This window comes from Motacilla alba, chromosome 1A (assembly GCF_015832195.1).
Source record: "Motacilla alba alba isolate MOTALB_02 chromosome 1A, Motacilla_alba_V1.0_pri, whole genome shotgun sequence".
NCBI classification, from domain to species: domain Eukaryota; kingdom Metazoa; phylum Chordata; class Aves; order Passeriformes; family Motacillidae; genus Motacilla; species Motacilla alba.
Genome location: NC_052031.1, coordinates 1,649,842 through 1,667,520, shown reverse-complemented (window position 1 = coordinate 1,667,520; position 17,679 = coordinate 1,649,842). Strand labels below are relative to the sequence as shown.

Here is a 17,679-nt window from a genome sequence, read left to right as displayed (position 1 = left end):
ATATCAATCCACCAGAAGGAAGCTCCTTGCTTTGGGTTTTCCTTTCCAGAGGGAAGGGAGAACCCAGGAATGCTGTCAGCACTTTGTTCCCAGGATTTTGGGACGTGATGATCCATGGCCAGGGCACAAGCCCAGATATGGGGGCTCTTTCCTGCTGATTTTGGGCTCTTAATGCTCTCATTAATGCTGATTTTGGGCTCTTAATGCTCTCATTAATGCTGATTTTGGGCTCTCTCATTAACACTGATTTTGGGCTCTTAATGCTCTCATTAATGCTGATTTTGGGCTCCCTCATTAATTCTGATTTTGGGCTCTCAGTGCCTTCATTAACGCTGATTTTGGGCTCTCTCATTAAGTCTGATTTTGGTCCCCCTCATTAATGGTGATTTTGGGCTCTCAGTACCTTCATTAATGCTGATTTTGGGATCTCTCATTACCCTCTCAGTGCCCTCATTAATGGTGATTTTGGGCTCTCAGTGCTTTCATTAATGCTGATTTTGGGCTCTCTCATTAACCTCTCAGTGCCCCTCATTAACACTGATTTTGGGCTCTCATTGCCATCATTAATGCTGATTTTGGGCTCAGTAATGCTGATTTTGGGCTCTCTCATTAACCTCTCAGTGCCCTCGTTAACGCTGATTTTGGGCTCTCAGTGCCCTCATTAACACTGATTTTGGGCTCCCTCATTAACACTGATTTTAGGCTCCCTCATTAATGCTAATCTTGGGCTCTCAGTGCTCTCATTAACACTGATTTTGGGCTCACTAATGCTGATGTTGGGCTCTCTCATAATGCTAATTTTGGACTCTCAGTGCCCTCATTAATGGTGATTTTGGACTCTCAGTGCCCTCATTAACACCGATTTAATCAGGATGAAACTTTGTAGGGAGAGAAATCAGGGAACTCCGAAGTGATTCACTCCTTTGAGGAAATTGTCCCCCTTGGGATATTTCCCTTGGCATTATCCTTGTTCTGAATTTCAGGGAAAATTTCTGGCAACCTACAAGTACAGCGGCCACTGCTACGGACTGGGAAGAGACACGGTGGAATCCATAGCCAGGGAGGGCCTGGGCACCTGTGTCCACCTGGAAATAGAGGTGAGCGTCACCTGGGGGGGACAACTTCTTCATGGGGTTTGGGACAGGACAAAGGGAGCAGCCTCAGGTTGGATACTGGGGGAAATTCCTTCCTGGAAAGGATAATAAAGGATTGGAAGAGGCACTGGTGGAGTCTCCATCCCTGGAGTTGTTAAAGGAACTCGAGGATGTGGCACGTGGGGACGTTGGTCAGTGGTGGCCTTGGCAGTGCTGGGAGAATGATTTTACAGGGCTTTTCCAGCTTTGGTTTAGTCAGAAGGATGCCTCTGTTGGTCTGCTTTTGAAATTTCCTGTTTCTGGCCTGTTTTTTCAGCACTTCCCATTTGTCTTGTTTGGAAAGCCAGGTGTCTGCTGAGGAAGGCAGGAGCCTGCCCTAAAATGGAAAATGCAAACCCCCTCCCTCTGAATTATTGTCAGTTTGAAATTAAGGGGCTCTCAGGCCAAGATATGGGAATAGGAATAAGAGTTTACTTGGAAAATTAAAATACAAATGTGATAGTACAAAAAAAAACCACCGACAGAGTCAGAAATTACCTGACACCCTGTGGGTCAGGGTATTGGTGGCAATCTGTCTCGGTTTGAAAAGCCAGGTGTCTGCTGAGGAAGGCAGGAGCCTCCCCTGAAATGGAAAATGCAATCCCCCTCCCTCTGAATTGTTATAATTTTGAAATTAAGGGGCTCTCAGGCAAAGATATGAGAATAGGAATAACAGTTCTTTACTAGGGAAATTAAAAATACAAATGCAATAGTACAAAAATTGAAACAAACCCCTGCCAGAGTGAGAGCAGGAGCTGAGCCCTGTGGGTCAGGGTGGTGGCAGCAGTGCCATTCCATGGTGGCTCAGCCCTCCTGCAGGGCCAGCTGTGCTTCTGCTGGAGCAGGGATCCTGCACAAGGCTGGAGTTTTGCTCTGCAGCTCCAGGGCTGCTGGAGATGGGCCTGCTCTCCCTCTGGCAGTGCAGGGCAGCAGAAAGCTGCTCCTCTGGGAATGCAGGGGGCAAAGGCTGCTGTGCTGCTGCCAGGCTCAGATTGGATCCAGGCAGGAATGCTTGGCTCCTGCCCTGGGCAGAGCATCTCCCATGGGATGATGGAATTTGATCAGCCATGCAGGGACACTCAGTGGCCATGGACAGCAGAGATCTCCTGGAGGGAGGATTGGCTGTGGGAGAGATAAAGAAACTGCCCCATGGACAGAGAGAACTGCCCCAGCTCTGACAGATGGGGATGGAACACACACCTCCAGCCACATCCTGCATTTCCAACCTAAGGTGCCATTCCAGCACCTCCAGCTTCCCACCCATCTCCACCCTACAGCAGGACCAGTCCAGATCCTCCCTAAAAAAAGACAAACAAAACAAAACAAACCTGTTTCTCCTTTGCTGATGAAGCCACAGAGGGTTTGGGACAGTATTTGGGGCAGAACTATTGAAAATTGCAATTTTTTTTTTTTTTGAGAGGTTGCTTTATCCTCTCAGAGTTTGTCAGGTGCTCAGAAGCTGGGCCACAGTAGGAGGCTGGGTCCCAAAAAAAAAAAAAACTCAAAACTCCAAAAGCTGAAATTTTTAGCTAATTTTCTAATTAAATTTCTCATTCCCTTATATTTCCTTTACTAGCTAGGTGAGGTGACAAAAATGAAAGACATTCTGCATTTCCTTCCAAATTATATCTTCAAAACAAGCTCCCTCTAGGTGAGATTCCAAAATGAGAGGCTCCACGGAGTGCCTGGAATGTGGCACCGAGTAAAACAACAGAGATAAAAAAGAATTTGAGGAGAGTGCAGTGCTAACACAGGGTCCTGAGCTGAGCATCCTGATCAAAAACTGACACTAAATTTGATTAATTACGGGATGATCTTTTTCTTTGGGAAACTGGTGATCAAAAATCCGATTTTCAGTTGAGTGAAACGACAGAGAGAAAAAGAAATTAGGAGAGTGCAGTGCAAACGCAGGAATCTGATCTGAACGTTCTGATTTTAAATGTCATAAATTACAGGATGATCATTTTGTTTGGGAAACTGGTGATGAAAAATCCACTTTTCAGTTGAAAAAACAACAGAGAGAAAAAGAAATGTAGGAGAGTGCAGTGCTAGTACAAGAATCTGAGCTAAGCATTCTGGTTTTAAATTTCATTAATTACAGGATGATCATTTTGTTTGGGAAACTGATCAAAAATCTGATTTTCAGTTGAGTACTTTGGTGTTCATGAAGAGTTTGGGCCCAAAATAAATCCATGCACATCCATTGGCTCGCATTTAAATATACAAATAACAGCAGCGCTAAAAAATAAGTGTTTCCTTGCTCAGATTAGTGACAATTTAGTGCTGCAATGCTGCTTGGGAGTGCCTGTGGCTCAGCTGATATTGAAGAGCAAATTAATAACTTCATTTTCACACTCATGTTTTCTGGGAAAAATCCCTTCGTCCAGGATTTCTCCCCTGGGAAGCTGAGCAGCCTCAGAGCAAAAGGAAAACAATATTATCTGATTTGCTTCTCCTGTGTTTTGCTGCTTTGGAATGTGGTTGGAGATTGTTTATCCACAGGTGATTGTTCCATTGGTTTCATGGGAATTGTTTTGACTTAATGACCAATCAGGGCCAAGCTGTGTTGGGGCTCTGGAGAGAGTCACAATTTTCCATTATTATCTTTTAGCTTTCTGTCTGTATCCTTTCTCTATTCTTTAGTGTAGTTTAGTACAGCATTCTTTAATATAATATAGATCATAAAATAATAAATTAGCCTTCTGAGAACATGGAGTCAGATTCATCATTCCTCCCTGTCACGGGGCAAATACAAAGCTTCATCTTGGGGTATTTCCAGCTCCTCTTTGCCCTCAGTTTGGACAGAGTGTGAATCAGCCTGGCTCTCCCCTGATGGGCACAGAGCGTGCTCCTTGTCTGGCCTTAAATTCCCAATCAAGAACGATAGGAGATGAAGCCTTGGTGGAATTTTTCAAGCTGTCACTTCCTCACCAGAGCTGATGTGTTAGCAAATAATTTAGGGGATGGGGCTTAGAGGAACGTGGTGTTTGTTTATTCATGAGGAGCTGAGCCCACACCACGGGCCCCAAACAGAACTTTGACTGGGAATTGCCAAAGCAGGCAGCTAAAACCCCTTTTAAAATTAACTTTGACTGGGAATTGCCAAAGCAGGCAGCTAAAACCCCTTTTAAAACTAACTTTTACAGGGAATTGCCAAAGCAGGCAGCTAAAACCCCTTTTAAAACTAACTTTTACAGGGAATTGCCAAAGCAGGCAGCTAAAACCCCTTTTAAAACTAACTTTGACTGGGAATTGCCAAAGCAGGCAGCTAAAACCCCTTTTAAAACTAACTTTTACAGGGAATTGCCAAAGCAGGCAGCTAAAACCCCTTTTTGTCTCCCAGGTTTTGGGGTCACACAGGAGTTATGCAGTCACAGCAATGCAGTTACACTCAAATATTCCAAAATCAGCAGAAATATCAACATACGTAAAACAGCAGCTTGCACATTGCATACATTTGATTTTCAGGATTTGTGTCAACAGGAGCACACTTAGATGCTGCTGCCAGGCGTTCCTCCAGACTATCAAAAATAATGTATTTGTTTAAATATTAAGAATAGATATGGTCAGTGAATGAGGTTGCTGAATAAATTGGCATAAATCGTGAATTTCCTGAGCAAATTTTGATTGCAGCTGGCCGGAATCTAGAGGCAGAGACAGAGGGTGTAGATGAAGAAAATGATTCCATGGAATTAACAAATCTTTCAAGCTCAAACTTGACTGAAATGTCGCCTTCTTGGAGCGAGCTCCTTCCAGTCAGTGAGATTTACAAAACCTGGCCGGAAAACAAATCCTCCCCTTCCTGCCATTTGCAAGCTCTTTTCCATAGTTTTTGTTAATTCTTAGCCACTGTCACCTAAAACCTCACCCCACGGCGAGTTTTGTGTCACTGTGGGCTCTGAGAAACAATAATTGTGAGTTATGGGTGGCAGTAGAGGTGCTGAGTCCATCATCTGCCACGGGGCTCAGAGCAAAAGTGATTTAAAGGAAGCAGCATTAAAGGAAATTTTAATTATGGGCCGTGGGCTGAGACTGAAAATGTAGAGCTGTTCATTCCCTTTAATCGGGAGGATTTTTTGGGGCTGATAAAGGAGGCTCACAGCAGTTTTTAAAAGTTCAAATCTTGCTGAGCCTGCGCTTGCGGGGAGGCTGCTGCGAGTCTGACGCTCAGCTCTGTTCTAAATTAAATTAAATGTTTGCAGCGCTTCCCTTTTGCTCCGGTAGCCACCAATGCCTGCAGAGCAACTTCCAGGCAGCAATTTGGGATAAACAGAGGAAAAAAAAAACCTCAGCTACAAGTTCAACAAACACTCAGTTTCAAGAATAAACCCCTATGATTTTTTTTCTGCTTTATTCTGATTTGTTTCTGATCCAAATTCAACAAAAACTCAATTTCAAGAATAAACCCCTGTGTTTCTCTGCTTCATTTTCAAGGAGAAAAAACTGAGCTCCTTGTTCAACAAACACTCAATTTCAAGAAAAAAACCACTGTTTTTTCTACTTTATTTTCAAGGAGAAAAAAACTCAGTTCCAGCTTCAACAAATGTTCAGTTTCAAGAAAAAACACTGTTTGCTCTGCTTTATTTTTAAGCAGAAAAAATTGAGCTTCAAATTCCACAAACGCTAATTTTCAAGAAAAAAAAAACCAACACTGTTTTCTCTGCTTTATTTTCAGTAAGAAAAAACTGAGCTCCTTGTTCAACACACACTTAATTTCAAGAAAAAGAAACACTGGTTTTTCCTGTGTTATTTTCAAGGAGAAAAACCTCTGTTTCAACTTCAACAAATGCTCCATTTCAAGGAAAAAAACCAGTTTTCTCTGGTCTGTTTTCAAGGGAAAAAAATGAGCTCCAAATTCAACAAAAAATCAATTTCAAGAATAAACCCCTGTGTTTTTCTGCTTTATTTTCAGTGAGAAAAATCTAAGCTCCAAACTGGGCAAACACTCAGTTTCAAGGAAAAAAAACACTGTTTTCTCTGCTTTATTTTCAAGGAGAAAAAAATGAACTTCAAATTCCACAAACACTAATTTTCAAGAAAAAAAAAAACAGTTTTTTTTCTGCTTTATTTTCAGTGAGAAAAAGCTCAGCTCCAAATTTACCAAACACTCAGTTTCAAGAAAAAAAACCACCTGTATTTCTCTGCTTTATTTTCAGTAAGAAAAAAACTGAGCTCCTTGTTCAACACACACTTAATTTCAAGAAAAAGAAACACTGGTTTTTCCTGCTTTATTTTCAAGGAGAAAAACCTCTGTTCCAACTTCATCAAATGCTCAATTTCAAGGAAAAACACTGTTTGCTCTGCTTTATTTTCACTGAGAAAAAGATCAGCTTCAAATTGGACAAACACTCAATTTCAAGGAAAAAAAACAGTTTTCTCTGGTCTATTTTCAAGGGAAAAAAACCTGAGCTCCGAATTCAACAAACACTCAGTTTCAAGAATAAACTCCTGTGTTCCTCTGCTTTATTTTCAAGGAGAAACAACTCAGCTCCAAATTTAATGTACACCAAATTTCAATAACAAAAACACTGTTTTCTCTGCTTTATTTTCAAGGAGAAACAACTCAGCTCCAAATCTAACATACACCAAATTTCAATAATAAAAACACTGTTTTCTCTGCTTTATTTTCAAGGAGAAAAAAAACTGAGCTCCTTGTTCAACAACCATTCAATTTCAAGAAAAATAAAAATAAAAACTTTTTTTCTTTTTTGCTTTATTTTCAAGGAGCAAAAACTCAACACCAAATTCCACCAACAGTTTCAAGAAAATCCCAGTTTTTTTCCTCTGCTTTATTTTCAAGGAGAAAAAAAATAGCTCCAAATTCCACCAACAGTTTCAAGGGGGAAAAAAAAAATCTACTGTTTTTCTCTGGTTTATTTTCAGGGAGAAAAAAACTGAGCTCCAAATTCCACAAAGAGTTTCAAGAAAATCCCACTTTTTTCCTCTGCTTGACTTTCAAGGGCGTCCGTAGCTTGAAGAGGACCCACTTCAAACCCAGGTACATCCTGTTGGTACCGATGGACAAATGGAAATACGGGGAACACCTGAGGAGGACAGGGCTGTTCAGCAGGCCAGAGATTGAAGAGGCAGTGAACAGGGTGGACATGTACCTGCAGATCAACCAGGAGTGCCCTGGGTACCTGGATGCCGTCATCAACACGGGTGAGCTAATTGCTGATTTCCTTTGGGATGATTAGGATTGGAGGGACAGCAGTTGTTGGGTTTATCTTCTTATTGCCAGGGTTGGGATTAAAGGTGTCAGATGGTGTTTCATGTTTGGACTCAGATGTTTATTAGTTCTTAAACCCTGAGCTCTGCAGCACTTCAATAACAAACTAAAAATGGAGCCCCATCTCTCTCTACAAGGATAAACTGTCCAATTAAGAAATGGCACCTAAATTATTTTCTCTTTTAACCCAATAACCAACCACCCGTGCCTGCAATGGGGACTTTTTTATCCAATTACACAAAACCACCCAAAGCCATGGAGAAGAAGGAGAAGAAGAAAGAGCAACCTCCACCCAAAAACCTCCATCTTGCTTTATAGATATCACTGCATTCTAAACCCTTAAACTCTGAGTTTCCCCCTGTGATATCACACACTTCTATCCAAACCCCACACCCACAATCCCAGTGCTGCCATTCCATTCTGGAAGCTTCTGCAGGGCCTCAGGTCACTGCAGTGTTCTCCTGGGGGTCAGTGCGTGGAGCACAGAAAGTCTGGAATTCTCAGCAGCCAGAACTCCAAGAAGTTAATTGCTGATTTCCTTTGGGATAATTAGGATTTGAGGGACAGCAGTTGTTGGGTTTATCTTCTTATTGCCGGGGTTGGGATTAAAGGTGTGAGATGGTGTTTCTTGTTTGGACTCAGATGTTTATTAGTTCTTAAACCCTGAGCTCTGCAGCACTTCAATAACAAACTAAAAATGGAGCCCCGTCTCTCTCCACAAGGATAAACTGTCCAATTAAGAAATGGCACCTAAATTATTTTCACCCAATTATAATAAATTGTTATAATAATTATTACAAATTATTGTAAGTAATTGTAATAATTGTTATAAATTATCTTTTAACCCAATAACCAACTACCTATACCTGCAATGGGGACTTTTTTATCCAATTACACAAAAACACCCAAAGCCATGGAGAAGAAGGTGAAGAAGAAAGAGCAACCTCCACCCAAAAACCCCCATCTTGCTTTATAGATATCACTGCATTCTAAACCCTTAAACTCTGGGTTTCCCCCTGTGATATCACACACTTCTATCCAAACCCCACACCCACAATCCCAGTGCTGCCATTCCATTCTGGAAGCTTCTCCAGGGCCTCAGGTCAGTGCAGTGTTCTCCTGGGGGTCAGAGCCTGGAGCACAGAAAGTCTGGAATTCTCAGCAGCCAGGGTTCCAGCAGCAGAATCCTTTCTGGAAGGAATCCCTCTGTAATTCATTCCTTTTGCAGAGGTGGCTTTTGCTGTTCACCACATTAAACTGCAGCACCGTGGTGTAAATATTGCGAATTTGTAAATGTGGCGCACAGAGCTTGCAATTTAAATATGGCCCCCTTGTAATTGAAATATTAAAGAAATAAACCAACAGGAAAATATTTAGGAGAGTGCAGAGCCTGAATTTCAGCTTTTTTTTTCAATGTGCTGTTTATGAAGATGAACGTTTTTTCTCCCCAAGAAACATTAAAAATGTATTTCAGTGACAAACAACGCATTTCTGTATTTTCTGGCTGAGTTAAAAACATATTTCTGTGTCAAACTCGTGTGATTTGTATCTTCGCTCTGATGAAAAGTTGGGTTTTTATTCCGTTTCTTTTCTCCCTGCCATGAAATGATTTTCCCTGTCTGCAGATGAGCTGGAGGAGGCATTCACAGAGCTGACTCACCTTGTCAGGGTCTACCTGGGCATGGAGCCACCTGACGTTTTGGAGCACATGCAAGGCTCCAGGAACAGGGCAGGTAAGGCGGCTTTAGCAGCAGGATATTCCTATGTCTTGGCAGGTGATTGATGGAAATCTGCAAATGATGCAGCCCGGGAGACCTGGAACCTCCACGAGCTGCTCTGCAACGGCTCTCCCAGGATGGTTCCTCCAGGAGGGTGGGTTTGGGCTCGGATGGAGTTTCCAACTCTCCTGAGGATGGATTTGGGCTCAGTTGGAGTTTCCAACTCTTCTGGGGATGGTTTTGGGCTCAGATGGAGTTTCCAACTCTCCTGAGGATGGATTTGGGCTCAGTTGGAGTTTCCAACCCTCCTGAGGATGGATTTGGGCTCAGTTGGAGTTTCCAACTCTTCTGGGGATGGTTTTGGGCTCAGATGGAGTTTCCAACTCTCCTGAGGATGGTTTTGGGCTCAGATGGAGTTTCCTGGCTCCTCTGAGGATGGTTTTGGGCTCTGGATGGTTTTGGGCTCCTTTTTGGCCTCTGGATAGAGTTTCCAACTCTCCTGGGGATGGTTTTGGGCTCAGATGACGTTTCCTGACCCCTCTGAAGATGGTTTTGGGCTCAGATGGAGTTTCCAACTCTCCTGAGGATGGATTTGGGCACTGGATGGTCTCCTGATGCTTTTTTGGGCTCTGGATGGAGTTTCCTGCCTCCTCTCAGGATGATTTTGGGCTCACGTGGAGTTTCCAACTCTCCTGAGGATGGGTTTGAGCTCACATGGAGTTTCCAAGTCTCCTGAGGATGGATTTGGGCTCTGGATGGAGTTTCCAACTCTCCTGAGGATGGATTTGGGCTCTGGATGGTCTCCTGACTCTTTTTTTGGGCTCACATTGACTTTTCTGATGCTTTTTTGGGCTCGGATGGAGTTTCCTGACTCCTGAGGATGGTTTTGGGCTTGGATGGAGTTTGCAACTCTTCTGAGGATGGTTTTGGGCTCCTTTTTGGCCTCTGAATAGATTTCCAACTCTTCTGAGGATGGTTTTGGGCTCTGGATGGCGTTTCCATCCAGAAACCTAAATTTAGAAACCTAGAATTCCTAAATTGATGAAATTATGTAAATTTCTAATTAACACAGGAAAATCAAAACCAAATTCTTAAATGTATTAAATGATGGAAATTCCTAAATTAACACAGCAAAAACGAACCAAAAACCCCCAAACCCCCAATTCCTTGATGCTGCAGCCAGGGAATTGGCTCCAGGAGGAAAAAGGGAGGGAGAAGAACTTCAGTGGATTAAAAAAATGAACAAACAAAGAGGAGGTTATGGTTAAAGAGAGGATGTGCAGGATGAATTAAAAAGCTCATTTTTGGGAATTTTTCCCTCTGACTCCAGGAATTCCCATGGTTTGTGGGTTTGGTTCCATTTGAGGTCCACTGGAGCAGGGTGGAGGATCGGATCCCTCGGGAGCACAGAGCCAATATCCACAGCCTGTGTGGCTGGGGAAGCTGCGAATAAAAGCAGCTGAAAAAAGGGCAAAATGCCTGGAAATTTTAATAAAGGCCCGTGCAATATCCATCAGTTGATAATTTCATGTAATTTTGGATCATGGAGTAATGGATAATATTAATTTCCCAGCGGACACAGGAAAAGCTTCTGTACACAGTGTGGCTTCTCAGAGCTCCAGCAGTGAGGACTTGGCTGAAAAATTCTTATTTAGCTTTAAATTAAGTAGGTTTTATTTTAATTTCCAGAACTTCCACGCCCATCTGAAGTGAAAAAGGTGATTTCCTTGCCTTATTTGCTATAATATTGTATTTTCTTGCCTTGAAAACTCTGGGGACATTTTGTCTCGAAGGCAACCAACCCCACCAAACCCTTGAGAGATTATTAGAAAAGAAGAAAAAAAAGGCTGAGGATTAACAGGAAATGATTTTTATATAATGCTGGTATTTCTGGAGATAGATTTAAGTATCTGAAGCTCCTTTAAAGCACTTTTTATTCCTCAGCAGCTCTTCCAGAGAGTCACTTGTCACCACAGAAACTTCATTACCACCGCAAGATTTTGGCAATTCTGCTGCTCATGAAGCAACTTTTAAATTTACTGCACGCCATTAAATCCACTCAGAGCCCCGTTTACGGGTGTTTAAATAAGTTTAACTCCTCTGTTTCTGGAGATCCTCTCTTCTCATGGACTGTGGGGAATGATTTAGTTTCCAAACCTGGCCCCAAGGTTGTCTTTAAAAGGGAGGTTTTTTAGTGAAATTGGAGAGGGGGAAGATTCCTTGTGGGAGGTTTATAATTGTTATTTTAATTATATAATATATTTAATTATATTATTTTAATTATATAATTATTATATTAAGTATAATAATTTTTTAATGAACTGCTGGGCAAGATCTTTTGCTGGTGTACAGAGTAAAAAAAATAATCCAGGGAGAAAATAGATAAATTCTTTTTAAAAACTTTTAATAGAACGATTTTTGGAGCTGATAATGCTTTGTACTTCCATCGGCAGCTTTTATCCATGGGGTCCAGTGATTGGAAACTGTTAAAATCCTGGGATGGTTTGGGCTGGGAGGGAATTGAAAGCCCATCCAGTTCCAACCCTGACACCTTCCACCATCCCAGGCTGCTCCCAGCTGGCCTTGGACACTTCCAGGGATGGGGAATCCACAACTTCCCTGGCACACCAGAGCCCCCAGAGGAAAGAATGCCAAACAAAAATATTTATAAGGTTATTTCTGTGCTTTAATTTCATATTTAATGTGATTTTATACATAGGATTGATCCCAGTTTACAGATTTTATTTTTAATTTTAAATTAATTTGAATTATTCAAAATCATTTGGGTTTTAAAAACTGAGTTGTGTGGAGGGAGTTGGGTGCCATGGGCAGAGCCCATGGATCCTCTTCCACTGTCCAAGGTTTCTCCAAACCTGTAGTGGCTTTGTATGGGAGGTATTTACAGAAGTGATGGAAGAAAGCTTCTAATTCCTGAAAAGCTGTGTACGCTTCTGTGAAAAACACCTGTGGAAGAGGAGAGAAACTGGAGAACAGAAAACTGAAATTCCAGGTTTTGTTTCTTTACAAAAGAGGAGAGAAACTGGAGAGCAGCAAACTGAAATTTCAGGTTTTGTTTCTTTACACTGTCATTAAGAAAAGTTTGTAGGGGGAGGAAAAGCATCCTAAATGTTTTGTTTTGATTCTGATTACTTTTTTTTTCCTTTTAGTTATTGCTTATAAATTTCTCTTTTTACCTTTTGAAACTCTTAAGGCTGCTTTGCCTTTCCTGTTTCCTATTCCTGCCTCCCAGCAGGAAATAGGTGAGTACATCCAGTGAGCACACTGGTGATTAGCCAGCACTAATTAGCGCTCATTAGCGGGGAAATCTCAAATTAGCCAACCAAAATTGCCATATATGAGACAGACTCAATGCAAACCACTCCATTTCAGAAGGCTTCAAACTGTTTTTATTCAGCATGCATGCTCTTTATACATTCTTACACAGCTCATCAGTTCACACTTTACTCATTGCTCACGAGAGACAAACAAGGTGCTCATTGGAACAGGCAGCTGCAGTTTCTCTCATTTAGCCTTCTTTGGTTTTTGGTTTCTATGTCAACGACCTGGGTAGGAAATTCTTTCAGGGGTAAACATGGATCCTCTTCCCAAACGTGGATCCCCTTATCAAACATGGATCCTCTTATCAAACATGGATCCTCCTATCAAACGTGGATCCTCCTATCAAACGTGGATCCTCCTATCAAACGTGGATCCCCTTATCAAACATGGATCCCCTTATCAAACATGGATCCCCTTATCAAACGGATCCCCTTATCAAACATAGATCCTCTTCTCAAACACGGATCCTCCTATCAAACGTGAATCCTCCTATCAAACACGGATCCTCTTATCAAACACGGATCCTCTTATCAAACACGGATCCTCTTATCAAACACGGATCTCCTTATCAAACACGGATCCTCCTATCAAACATGGATCCTCGTGTCAAACATGGATCCTCGTGTCAAACATGGATCCTCGTGTCAAACATAGATCTTCTTGTCAAACATGGATCCTCTTGTCAAACATGGATCCTCTTATCAAACGTGGATCCTCCTGTCAAACGTGGATCCTCCTGTCAAACGTGGATCCTCCTGTCAAACGTGGATCCTCTTCCCAAACGTGGATCCCCTTATCAAACGTGGATCCCCTTTTCAAACATGGATATCCTTATCAAACATGGATCCTCTTATGAAACATGGATTCCCTTATCAAACATGGATCTTCTTCTCAAACGTGGATCCTCTTATCAAGCATGGATCCTCCTATTAAACATGGATTCCCTTATCAAACATGGATCCCTTTATCAAACATGGATCCTCTTCCCAAACTTCCCTCTGGCTCACGGAAGTCGCCGTAGAACCTCTTCCACACAAAACCACCACCAACCCCCAATCCAGCCTGGCCTCGGCCTCTCCCAGGGATACAAAATGAGAACGGAAATGTTCCTTCCTGCCGGCATCCAGAATATTTTTGTTGAGGGTTGTCTTTCCCACCCCAGGTTCCGGAAGTCAGCTCTTCCCCGAGGAAAAGCCGTCTCCGCGCGCTCAGGCTCCGTCCCACGGCAACGTCTCGGAGCCTTGCACCAAAAGCTATCCCAGAGACCTCCTGGAACTGCTGACGGCGCCCCCAGGCTCTGTGGTAAGCGGCTCCTTCCCCATTTTTAGTGTTCCTTCTCCCCTTTTTAGGGTTCCTTCCCCATTTTTAGGGTTCCTTCCCCATTTTTAGGGTTCCTTCCCCATTTTTAGTGTTCCTTCTCCACTTTTTAGGGTTCCTTCCCCCCTTTTTATGGCTCCTTCCCCATTTTTAGGGTTTCTTCTTCCATTTTTTGGGGTCCTTCTCCATTTCTAGTGTTCCTTCCCCCTTTTTAGTGTTCCTTCTCCACTTTTTAGGGTTTCTTTCCAATTTTTAGGGTTCCTTCCCCATTTTTAGGGTTCCTTCCCCATTCACCTAAATATAAATACAATAAATAGAAATAAATTATTTTACATAAATAGAAACAAAATATTCACATAAATATAAACACAATAAATAGAAATAAAAATTTCACATAAATAGAAAATCAATAGAAATAAAATATTCACATAAATATAAATACTATAAATATAAATAAAAAATTTCACATAAATATAAATAAAAGAAATATAAATAAAAATCACATAAATAAAAATAAAACAAATATAAATAAAATAATAACATAAATATAAATACAATAAATATAAATGAAAAGTCACATAAATAAAAATACAATAACTAGAAATAAAATATTCACATAAATAGAAATAAAATCAATAGAAATAAAAACTTCACATAAATATAAATAAAATAAATAGAAATTTAAAATTTCACATAAATATATTTACCATAAATATAAATTTAAAAATTCTCATAAATATAAATACAATAAATACAAATGAAAATTCACATAAATAGAAATAAAATAACTAGAAATAAAATATTCACATAAATATAAATAAAACCAATAGAAATACAATAAATACAAATAAATTATTCACATAAATATAAATGAAATCAATAGAAATAAAAAATTTCACATAAATATAAGTAAAATAAATATATAATATTCACATAAATATAAATACAATAAATATAAATTTAATAATTCTCATAAATATAAACACAATAAATATAAAGAAAAAATTCACATAAATAGAAATAAAATTAATAGAAATAAAATATTCACATAAATAGAAACACAATAAATAGAAATAAAAAAATTCACATAAATCGAAATAAAATAGAAAGAAAATATTCACATAAATGTAAATACAAACCCCTCTGGAATTTTAGCAGGAGAAAGGAGGATCCAAACCATGGGAACCCAGGAATCATTTCAATTTTCCGTTTCAATTTCTCCTTTTCTCTTTCCTCCTCTCCAGGAAGAAGCGTCTCTGCACAGGCGTTTCTCTGCAGCGCGCCAGGGGCTGCACTCCCACAGGTACCGGGAAATCCAATTTATCCATAAAATTAACCCAAAATGCCTTTTTAGGGGTTCTTCCCCCCTTTTTAGGGTTTCTCCTCCACTTTTTTAGGGTTCCGTCCTCCCTTTTTAGGGTTTCTTCCCCCCTTTTTAAGGTTCCACCCCCATTCTTAGGGTTTCTTCTCCCCTTTTTAAGGTTCCACCCCCATTCTTAGGGTTTCTTCTCCCCTTTTTAAGGTTCCTTTCCACTTTTTAGGTTTCCTTCCCCCCTTTTTAGGGCTTCTTGTCCCCTTTTTAGGGTTTCTTCCCCATTTTTAGGGTTACTTCTCCTCTCTTTTTAGGGTTTCATCACAATTTTTAGGGTTTCTTCCTCACTTTTTAAGGTTCCTTCCCCATTTTTAGGGTTCCTCCTCCACTTTTTAGGTTCCTTCCCCCCTTTTTAGGGTTCCTTCCCCATTTTTAAGGTTCCTTCCCCCCTTTTTAGGGTTCCTTCCCCATTTTTAAGGTTTCTTCCCCATTTTTAGGGTTCCTTCCCCACATTGTAGGGTTTCTTCTCTACTTTTTACGGCTTCTTCCCTCCTTTTTAGGGCTCCTTCCACATTTTTAGGGTTTCTTCTCCACTTTTTTAGGGCTCCTTTCCCACTTTTTTAGGGTTCCTTCTCCCCTTTTTAAGGTTCCATCCCCATTTTTAGGGTTCCTTTCCACTTTTTAGGTTCCTTCCCCATTTTTGGCTGTGCTAAATAATAATAAAAAAAAAATAATCTCAGTTTCTGATTGACCTCACCCCACTTCAGCTGTGATAAATAAAAAAAAATAAATCTCTATTTCTGATTAAAATCACTGCACTTGGGCTGTGCTAAATAATAATAAAAAATAAATCTCAATTTCTGATTGATCTCACCCCACTTGGGCTGTGCTAAATTGAAAAAAAATCTCAATTTCTGATTAAAATCACTGCAGTTAGGCTGTGCTAAATAGAATAAATCTCAATTTCTGACGAACCTCACCCCACGTGGGCTGTGATAAATTAAAAAAAATCTCAATTTCTGATTAAAATCACTGCACTTTGACTGTGCTAAATTGAAGAAAATCTCAATTTCTGATTAAATTCACCCTACTTGTGCTGTGCTAAATAGAAAAAAAAAATCTCCATTTCTGACTAAAATCTCTCCACTTGGGCTGTGCTAAATAGAGAAAAATCTTGATTTCTGATTAAAATCACTGCACTTGGACTGTGCTAAATAAAATAAATCTCAATTTCTGATTGACCTCACCCTACTTGGGCTGTGCTAAATTGAAGAAAATCTCAATTTCTGATTAAAATCACTGCACTTGGGCTGTGCTAAATAGAATAAATCTCAATTTCTTATGAACTCACCCCACTTGGGCTGTGCTAAATTGAAGAAAATCTCAATTTCTGATTAAAATCACTCCACTTGGGCTGTGCTAAATAAATAAAAACTCTCCGTTTCCCTCAGAGCAAGCTGCCCTCCCCTGTTTTGTTGAAAGAAGTTGATTTTGTTCATCTTTGGGTCGTTTCAGGGAGTGGGATCCTGACTCTGAGCAGCCCCAGCCGCTGCCCAGACCCGGGCCAGCCGTGTCCTGGTGCGCCCGGCGCGCCCTGCGGGAGCTGAGCCTGGCCCAGGCCGCCCCGGAGAGCTGGTGAGCCCCCGCGGGGCGGGATGGAGGGGGATGAACCATCATCATCCTCGTTAAACATGCGGGATGGAGGGGGATGAACCATCATCATCCTCATTATCCTTGTGGGATGGAGGGTGACGAACCATCATCATCCTCGTTAAACATGAGGGATGAAGGGGGATGAACCATCATCATCCTCGTTAAACATGCGGGATGAAGGGGGATGAACCATCATCATCCTCATCATCCTTGTGGGATAGACGGTGATGAACCATCATCATCCTCGTTAAACATGTGGGATGGAGGGGGATGAACCATCATCATCCTCGTTAAACATGTGGGATGGAGGGTGATGAAACCATCATCATCCTCATCATCCTTGTGGGATGAAGGGTAATTCAACCAGCAGCATCCTCATTAAACCTGTGGGATGAAGGGTGACGAACCATCATCATCCTCGTTAAACATGCGGGATGGAGGGGGATGAACCATCATCATCCTCGTTAAACATGCGGGATGGAGGGGGATGAACCATCATCATCCTCGTTAAACATGTGGGATGGAGGGGGATGAAACCATCATCATCCTCGTTAAACATGCGGGATGGAGGGTGACGAACCATCATCATCCTCATTATCCTTGTGGGATGGAGGGTGACGAACCATCATCATCCTCGTTAAACATGTGGGATGAGGGGTAATTCAACCAGCAGCATCCTCATGAAACCAGCAGCATCCTCATGAAACCTGTGGGATGAAGGGTGATGAACCATCGTCATCCTCGTTAAACATGCGGGATGGAGGGTGATGAAACCAGCAGCATCCTCATCCTCCTTGTGGGATGAAGGGTGATGAAACCATCATCATCCTCATTAAACATGTGGGATGAAGGGTGATGAAACCACCATCATCCTCATTAAACATGTGGGATGGAGGGTGATGAACCATCATCATCCTCATGAAACATGTGGGGTGGAGGGTGATGAAACCATCATCATCCTCGTTAAACATGTGGGAT

At 41.3% G+C, this 17,679-nt stretch overlaps 1 protein-coding gene across 1 annotated transcript in view; it reads left to right on the top strand.

Annotated features, from left to right (window-relative positions):
- Positions 1–17,679, top strand: part of LOC119708269 (leucine-rich repeat and guanylate kinase domain-containing protein-like) — a 51,829-nt gene that overhangs the window by 31,737 nt on the left and 2,413 nt on the right. The window contains exons 13-18 of the mRNA XM_038154444.1: positions 984–1,097; positions 7,094–7,295; positions 8,988–9,095; positions 13,582–13,721; positions 14,981–15,039; positions 16,564–16,683. Of these exons, the coding sequence (XP_038010372.1) occupies positions 984–1,097; positions 7,094–7,295; positions 8,988–9,095; positions 13,582–13,721; positions 14,981–15,039; positions 16,564–16,683 (743 nt within the window). The remainder of the gene's footprint in view (positions 1–983; positions 1,098–7,093; positions 7,296–8,987; positions 9,096–13,581; positions 13,722–14,980; positions 15,040–16,563; positions 16,684–17,679) is intronic.